Below are 9,742 nucleotides of genomic sequence, written 5' to 3'. Positions count from 1 at the left end.
CCAGTTGAACAACCTAGAAAAACACAAGGAAAGTTGATAAGTGACTTATTCTAACGATCGATTGTGTTCCTCAAAAAAAAAAAGATAAAAAAGAATACACACGCACACACACAAAGATAGAAACACATTTTGCTATCAATATTTAGATCTATAACAAACCAATTTAAGGTGACAAGGTTTTAAAAAAGTTTTATGTTTTCGGGAAAATACACTTTGTTTAAAACTGATCAAAACGGATCTTAAAAAAGAGTGTGGAGATAAACCGGTTGCTAAAATATTTGATCTGATAACTCATCACATGTATTGAAAATGTTTGTGAATATGATATAAAATCGCACGAATGCAAGTTATTTGAGATTTGGTTAGTTTTGGGCCAAATATATGCCCCGATACTTTAAGAAGTGCCTGCGGCACCGTCGAAATGCCTGCGGCACATTTTCAAAATTGGGATAACGTTCAAATTCGGAATTTTCTGGACACATTTTATGTTTGTGCAGATCATATATCATTTATAAATATGTTTTACGTTTGGCGAGACAGTATGGGTTGGTTTCAGCGGAAAGAAATGAGTCTAAACAGTCATGATGTAAAAAAAATCCACGTTTCATTCCCAAACTTATTTGTCCTTACATTTCTAGGAAATTGATTATTTCCACAAACTTTAGCATGGATTTGTTCATGAGATACTTCTTCACCCCCCCTACATTCCCGATATTTGAAAAAATGCTACATCAGTAACAAAATGACAAAACGAAAAAAAGCACTCACGATCTCGCTTGATTTGTCAACATTGGCGCAATGCCTGCGGTACCGGAAGCGAAGTGCCTTCATTCCTCATCACTGGCGGTGCCGCAGGCACTGTTTAGTACCCGTGTACATACTTTTGTAAGATTGTTTTTCTTTGGTTTCTAATTTATTTCGTTTCTTATTTATACCCCCACCAAACATGTCTTTGGGGGGGGGGGGGGGGGGCGGGGGCTACATAGGAGTCAGTTTTGTCGCGTCACGTCCCGAATCTATTTTCTCAGTTACTACTAAATGGATTTGATTCAGACTTAAAATAGATGTATCACCTTATCACCTACATATGACACAAGATGCATAACTCTGACACCAACTTTCCATGAATAACGCCCCCTTTTACTTAGAATTTAATGTTAATTTTGATGCATTTTCATTATATCTCAGTTATTACTAAATGGATTTTATTCAAACTTAAAATGGATGTTCCACCTTATTACCCACATCATGTGACACAAGATGCATAACTCTGACTGAACTATTGTGACTGCTTGATGTCAGTCGACTGCATTGTCCGTCAAGTTCAATTTGTAAAAAAAATCTTCGTCTTGAAAACCACTGGGCAGAATTACACCAAACTTCACAGGAATGATCTTTGGGTGGCCCCCTTTCAAAATTGTTCAAAGAATTGCATTCCATGCAGAACTCTGGTTGCCATGGCAACTGAAAGGAAAAACTTTAAAAATCTTCTTCTCAAAAACCAGTAGCCCTAGAGCTTAGATATTTCGTGTGAAGCATTGCCTAGTGGATCTCTACTAAGTTGTTCAAATCATGACTCCAGGGTCATAATTGACCCCGCCCCAGGGGTCACTTGATTTTACATAGGAAAATCTTAAAAAATCTTCTTCTTAAAAACCAGAAGCCCTAGAGCTTAAATATTTGACATGTAGCATTGGCAGCCTAGTGGACCTCTACTAAAACTGTTCATATCATGACCCTGAAGTCGAAATTGACCCCGCCCCAGGGGTCACTTGATTTTACATAAGAAAATCCTCAAAAATTTTCAAAAAAATAAACCAGAAGGCCTAGACCTTAGATATTTACATGCAGCATTGCCTAGTGGACCCCTAAAAATTTGTTCAAATCATGACCTCCAGGGTCAAAACTGACTCCGCCCCAGGGGCCACTTGATTTTACATAGGAAAATATTAAAAAATCTTCTCAAAAACCAGAAGACCTAGAGCTTAGATATTTGACAAATAGCATTGCCTAGTGAACCTCTACTAAAGTTGTTCAAATCATGACCCCGGGGTCAAAATTGACCTCGCCCTAGGGGTCACTTGATTTTACATAGGAAAATCTTCAAAACATTCTGGAAATAAACCAGAAAGCCTAGAGCTTAGATATTACGCATGTAGCATTGCCTAGTGGACCTCTACAGCATTTGTTCAAAGCATGACCGCCTGGGTCAAAATTGTCCCCGCCCCAGGGGTCACTTTATTTTTCATATGAAAATCTTCAAACATTTTCTAAAAATAAACCAGAAGGCCTAGAGTTTAGATATTTCACTTGTAGCATTGCCTAGTGGACCTCTACAAAATTTGTTCAAATCGTGTCCCCCTGGTCAAAATTGACACTGTCCCAGGGGTCACTTGATTTTACATAGGAAAATCTTTAAAAAAATCTAAAAATAAGCCACAAGGCCAAGATCTTAGATATTGACATGTAGCATTGCCTAGTGGACCTCTACAAAAAATTTTCAAATTTGGACCCCCCAGGGTCAAACTGACTCAGCTCAAGGGGTTACTTGATTGTACATAGAGAAATCTTCATAAATTTGCTAAAAAATAAACCAGAAGGCTTAGATCTTAGATATTTGATATGTAACATTGTCTAGACTTCTACGAACTTTGTTCAAATCATGACCCCCGGGGCCAAAATTGGCCCTGCCCCAGGGGTTACTTGATTGTTCATTGGAAAATCTTCCAAAAAATTTCTAAAAATCATCAGTTTGACATTTGAGACATGTAGCTCATATTACTCAGGTGAGCGATCCAGGGTCATCATGACCCTCTTGTTAATGAATTATGCCCCCTTTTGCTTAGAATTATGTCTCCCATCACACAGTGGTGTGAGAGACATATTGATTTACTCCAGTCTGTGTGTCTGTCTGTCACAGAGCTTGTCCGCACTCTTTAAGTCGAACATTTCTCATCTGACCTTCACCAAACTTGAACAAAATGTGTTTGACCATAAGACCTTGGCCAGGTTCGATAACTAGCCAAATCTGCCCAGGCACTTTTGAATTATGGCCCTTGAATTACTGATTGACTCCACTCGTTCAAGCCATCTAACTGAGTCCATTTATGTAAGCCATCTAGAGAAACTAGACTTTTTCATAGGGACAGTCGTGGGAGACATGAGGTTTTTATCAAAAGCATCTCCAGTTTAAGATTAATTTTGATGCATTTTCACTATATCTCAATTATTACTAAATGGATTTGATGCAAATTTAAAATAGATGTTCCACCTTATCACCCACATCATATGACACAAGGTGCATAACCCTGACACCAATTTTTCATTAATTATGCCCCCTTTTGCTTAGAATTTAAGGTTAATTTTAATGCATTTTCACTATATCTCCATTATTACTAAATGGAATTGATTCAAACTTAAAATAGATGTTCCATCTCATCACCCACATCATGTAACACAAGATGAATAAGTCTGACACCAATTTTTATGCCCCCCTTCGAAGAAGGAGGGGTATATTGTTTTGCAGATGTAGGTCGGTAGGTCGGTCGGTCGGTCGGTCGGTCGGTCTGAATGTAGACCAGTCCATTTCCGGATGATAACTCAAAAATGCTTGGGCCTAGGATCATGAAAGTTGACAGGGAGGTTGGTCATCACCAGCAGATGACCCCTATTGATTTTGAGATCTGTATGTCAAAGGTCAAGGTCAAAGTGACCCTGAACAGTAAAACGGTTTCCGGATGATAACTTGAAATGCAAATTAATTAAACAATTAAGACTGAAAGATAAAGCATTCTGTTTATCACATTACAAAACAGTAAAATTTAAAGGAGTTGTTAGTACTTCCATCTCTATGATATTGATTTTATTAAGTGACAGCTAACAACAAAAGTTAATAATTTTGAATGAAAATATTTGTTAAGGTTTTAGGTTTAAGGATATTTTATTTCAAGGCTCTCCACGTCCATCACCATCAGTTACATTGAAGCAGAATGTAACAAGTGCACAGCATATACCAGCAGTTTTAACTTTTACAACACTGGCTTACCCTGACCCGAACAATGATGCCTTTAGGTGGTACATATTTGATAGCAATGATTGGCAGTTACTATCACATAGTGGAGAATTTCAGATAGAAACATCAAACCCACAGACAAACCTTACAATCAAGGAAGTAAATCGGACTTATTATGGAATGTACAAGCTGGAAATTAGCAATAGTATTGGAAACTACAGTCAGCTATTCTACCTTGAAGCAGAAGATAGTGTTAAAATAATCATTGATGTAGTTACATTGCGCAGGTAGATGTAATCCCAGAATTACATTGCTTTTCATTTGAGTAATTGAATTTATTATTGAATTAGAATTGATATCTCACAGTTTCAAAGCAAAGTATATGATTTATAAACAAACTGGGGAATCCTTTTAAAATATATTTTACAAACTTAAAGGCAAAGATGTATATGATGAATACCCAGTCATATCAGTCTATACACTTGCAAATGAAATGTAGTAGAATTAATTAACCTTACATTAACTATATGATGTCATGGTACTGCACTAATGCTATGATGTGGTGTGTGATGTTACGTGGACAACATGTGTCAGACCTTTTAAAAGAAACAAAATAAACATAATTTGTTTCTATTACATGTAAGATGGAATAAATAATGCATTTGTTGTTCATTCGGTGATATATATTTCCATATTGCACTGAAACAAACAAAAAATATCCCTAAATTATCATTACTGTAGTGCATTAAAATGTATAGATTTGATAACATGTTTGAATTGTTGACAGATATACCAGACCCGCCAAAAGAATTTCGTCTCGTAGCTGAACTTGTTACAGAGGCATCAATCACATTACAGTGGAAACCTGGTTTTGATAATGGTCCAGACCAAACATTTATATTGAGATATAAGAAAGTATCTGACGACGACTGGACAAGTGTGTCTTTACCGGATGCAGGAGAGGAAGTGATGAACTACACCATTACAATGCTATCTAGCGGAACCGAGTATGAGGTGATTTTACACGCTACCAACGCACTAGGGATTTCAAGTGAAACAGAAACCCTGAGAATCACAACAACAGCGGGTCAGTTTTTAATATTGTCTACATGTATTCCTCAATATTACGATTTCAGCGCAGCGTTATGTTGCGTCTGTTGTAGGAAGATTACTATACCAACAATTCATACGTTTATTCTTGTGGCAGTATGTGCTCTATTTGTCTATAGTCCTAGTGCAATTGTACACAATTAATACATCTCCGTCTCATCTTGGGGAACCATTTTCCACTCCTACATTAGTGCCAAGTGTCACTCCTGCACTTTGTTTGCCTGTTGTTGTCGGCCGTAAATTCGCTGCTTCAGTTCGCCAAAATATCCTCTAATGGGGATGTAATTATGTGTTTGTACGCATATACACGTAGAATAGTACACAAATGAAAGACATTTGCATATTTAGAAACTAAAGATGTTGCGATTTGACTTAATGAATCCGTAAAATCTGTATTTTGATTTTGATGAATGTAAATATATACTGATGAAGTACAATATTAGAACTTTATTTAAAATCAAATTGTTCATTGTTGAGATATAACTTGTACGCAAGTGTTGCGTTTGTTTTACACATTAATGTACTTTATTCGTGTGGTATAGTCCAATTAGCAAACTGCTTCAAATATTTTACAAAACTTGCCAAATATCCAATTTGCAGAACTGTTTATTCATGTAATCTTTGCAAATTTCATGGTCACGAATAATAAGCAGATACTTGACAAATCTATTCGCGTACCAAATACAAAAAAAAAAATATTCTGAACAGATCGGTTACGATATGTGTCAAGTGAATCGAAATATGCAAACAGACGTACTGTTAAATATTATTTTATGCTAACTAATGAAATACTGTATTCTATCGGTTAAATATTTTCATATCTCATCGCTGACACTGTGAAAATATGAAATCTATATTTTCACACTGTGAGAGATATAAGCTCCGCCCCTTCTTACATTGTGTATGAATTTTAAATTATTTGCTTAAAACAGGATGTAAATTATAGTCGCAGTTTGTTCTTTATAATATATTTCTCGATTCAAATTATTTTACTTAAAGAGAATTTCATACCGTTATGCAGCAAAATATAAAACAAAACTGAACGTTATGTTGCATGCGTCTTTATAACGTCCCAGCACGTCTGACGTCATGTCTGTTTACGCGCGTCTGTTTCACGCGCTGGGATTTAAACAGTTGCAAAATGTATTTCTCAACGTAACTGAGCATAAAATAAAAAGAAAATTTGTTTGTTTTTCGTGAATATGGAATATATCACACCTCGAAGTGAGAATATTTTCACATTTTTGAAATTTTCTCACTTCTCAGTGAGATATATATTCCATATTCACTCAAAACAAACAAATATCCTCTATTTATTGTGAGCCTAGTACAGTTTGTAAGTTTAGATACAGTCATACGTGCATATTCAAACAATGTCATGTCCAATCTTGAAGCATAATATGTTGCATCACGTTTCAGCTAATTGAGAAAAGTATTGTAAAATTTGAATACCACTGAATCAGACTACTCTTTATTTCATATACAATATATACTCTGGATAACATTTCTTCGACATTTTCTATAACTATTGCATTTGCCAATTCCTTTTAAGTACTGTATCACTTCTGCAAAAAAAACGAAAAATATGTTTTAGCTGTTATATATGAAAGCTTAGCTATTTTAACCACAATTTCTAAATTCAAATGTTCCTTTTAAACACTAAAATTCTTATGTCGTCATGTGATAGGTACTAGAATGCTACTTAGACATAGATGGACACAACCAACACTGTAAAAACATGCCCAAGAAAATGAAGAAATATTTGACTTTCTTATTTTGGACTTCTTCTGAATAGACTTTCTAAATTATTTTATTTGGAAGTTAGGTGCCTGTATAGTACCAATCCCCCCACGATGCTCTTCTTCAGGTTGTCCAACAAAATCTTGTTAGAACAAATTTCTTGAAGGAACATTCATCTCTATGCAGACCTCAACACTTATTTGTAACTTGGGTATTTTACAGCTGAGATAAGTAAATATCCTCCTATTTCAACTAACAGTAAAATTTAATTAATTGTGCTGGCTAGTTGTTTTAAGCAGTTCTATTCTGAAAAACGACAATGTTAACCAGACAACCCATAGTCAACTGAAGAAATGAATCACAATGAATTTAAAATACAATGTATCCGGTCAATGTAATAGGGTTACTATAACAATACCTTGATATCTGCAATATTGTATTTGGCTCGAGCGCATTTTCCAGGTCTGTACCCAACGAGGTGCTTGCGCCAACGTGATCTGCCATGAGAGCCAAATGCATCATTGCAAATCGAAGTACTTTTATATGATCCTTGTATATATATCTACTGGGATGTTAGGTAAATTAGACTAAAAACTCGTTTGAAACGGTGGTATTTTTTGTCACATGGAAAGTCGCAACAGCAATATTTTGTAGTTATTAGGGAAAAAAGCTGTATTTCAGAAAAAAATCAACAGTTATATGATAAATTGATTTACGATCATTCAGCAAATCATCTTCCTGTCGTAAATATTTAAGAACTTTTATTGATTTTTAGACGATATACCATCGCAAAATACTGCCTTACTTGGAGGGACAATAGGAGGAAGTGTTGCTTTTTGTGCAGTTGTTGTCATATTTGTTGCCTTGCTTTTACTTCGAAGAATCAAAAGTAAAAACAGTGAGTATAGTTTTCTTTATGCAAGATCTTTATCAAATATAACATAAAACATATAAATTTCCCAATAATGAAAATAAATTGAGACTAAAATATTTAATGGCTTCACTCTTTAATATAAGTATTTAGATTAATTAAACTCCACATTGAGGTAATTGGTGACTCATCATTAAAACTGATACAATGTTCATAGCAGAACACTGGATAAGTATATTTTAACACGGCGGAGAGGTTATGTGCCTGCTTAATAATTTTCAAAGGGCGAAACCGAGTGAATTATTTTACATTAAAACATTGTCATGACGTAACTCCTTTGTACTCGCAGTACTGTAATTTTGATATTGGAGTGCTGTCAATGGGACTCAGTACATAAGTTTCCTGGTTGAGTCCAATATTTTTTTTTAATATTGGACTGATTATTTAATATCGAACTGTACGAGAAAAACGATTAATAAACAGAATCAATGTACTCGTGTAGTCCAATATCTAGCAATAATGAATTCCATGTAAAAATACTGTAACCAAATGAAAGCAGTCCAATAATATACGTGCATGAACTAAGCCAGAGCAGCCAGAGAAGCCAAAACTAACCCTAACCCTAACCCTAACCTCTGGCTATTCTGGCTGTTCTAGTTCCTCTGGCTAAATAATAACATAGTACTGATATTAAAAAGGAAAATTAATACCAAAACTAAGTTTTATGTAATATTTAAAATATCATTATACATTTTTTGCATGCGTCAACGAAGTCTTACTCCCTAATGCCCCAGCCACACATACGGCGCGGATAGCTACGTTTAGCCACGGATAGAAACGTAGTAATCCGTATTGATCCTTACCTGAGCCGTACCTCAAAGTAGTAAAAAACAAAGACAAATATCAAACAGGGAATGCCACGCAACAAAAACGCAGCCTCCTTAAAACGAAACCCCCATCCGTATCAATCCGTATTAACACTTGGTCAAAACTTATTCAAGACGTACTCCAAACTTCCAAGTTTCTCCAACTTTTGAACATGCGCAAAAGTTTGAGCGATCCGTAGCCATTTGAGCGTGACTTAGTAAAAACTTGGTCGAAACTTATTAATCCGTAGTTAAACTTACTAAACGTAGTTATCCGTACTGAAACGTATTTTACCGTAGTTTGACTTAATGTCAAAGATAATCGTAATGAAGACGCTGGCTACACATGGCCTATTTCTATGAAACCCGTTACTCAACCTTAATGCGAACGTAGTCATGCATATTGATCCGTAGCTTAACGTAGTTATCCAAGGCTGTCCGTACTTCAACGTAGTTCACCGCAGATTCGTCCACGCACCGGGTAAGTTGTCAGGCGCAGTAAAACGTAGTTCAATGTAGTACACCGTACCCATTCGTACTTATACGCGTCCTGTATCTTTTTGTTCCCCGTTTCTCATCATTTTCCCGTACTAAGACGTACTGCTCCGTACTTATCCGTGTCCACTCCCCCACAGATCAATCTAATCCGCACCGTACCTCAACGCACGGACATATCCGTATGTGTGACTGTAGCTTTAACGACACCTTCCCAGAGCAACAATGTCCTCAATATTGTTTACGTTTCCAGTTTTAAAAATTGTGCAAGAATTTATTCCTCTCTGCTTAAAAAGAAGTTTTATTAGACCAATGATGATAGTTCTTTGAGGCTGTACTGTAGTAAATTCCTGGATTTCGAGACTAGGGAGGGCCTACTAGTCATATAGTCTCTAGTCCTCTATATTTAACGAATGGTTATCTACTGCTTGCATTAAATTTGAAAATAGAAGATTAAATGTAGTACATATTAACCATAATAATTCGGTAGTGCTTGTTTTACGTTTAACTACCTTTTTAACAGTATTTCAGTCACAACAAGTAATCGGTAAAACCGAACGATGCTCCCCGATGCATGTGTTTGAGGAGATAATTTAGAAACTAGGTAAGGTAGAGTTATGGTTCTTTGACACTGTACTTCCCATCAAT

General features: G+C 35.8%; 1 protein-coding gene across 2 annotated transcripts in view; it reads left to right on the top strand.

The window, feature by feature from the left end:
- The window catches only part of LOC123560610 (synaptogenesis protein syg-2-like), a 283,384-nt gene that overhangs the window by 252,016 nt on the left and 21,626 nt on the right, over positions 1-9,742 (top strand). For both annotated transcript variants that reach the window (XM_053517274.1, XM_053517272.1), the window contains 2 exons: positions 4,800-5,099; positions 7,638-7,760. In XM_053517274.1, coding sequence (XP_053373249.1) covers positions 4,800-5,099; positions 7,638-7,760 — 423 coding nt within the window. The remainder of the gene's footprint in view (positions 1-4,799; positions 5,100-7,637; positions 7,761-9,742) is intronic.

Source organism: Mercenaria mercenaria, chromosome 11 (assembly GCF_021730395.1).
Source record: "Mercenaria mercenaria strain notata chromosome 11, MADL_Memer_1, whole genome shotgun sequence".
Lineage (NCBI taxonomy): Eukaryota > Metazoa > Mollusca > Bivalvia > Venerida > Veneridae > Mercenaria > Mercenaria mercenaria.
The sequence above is the reverse complement of the archived record's forward strand: the minus strand, read 5'-3'. Positions and strand labels throughout refer to the sequence as shown.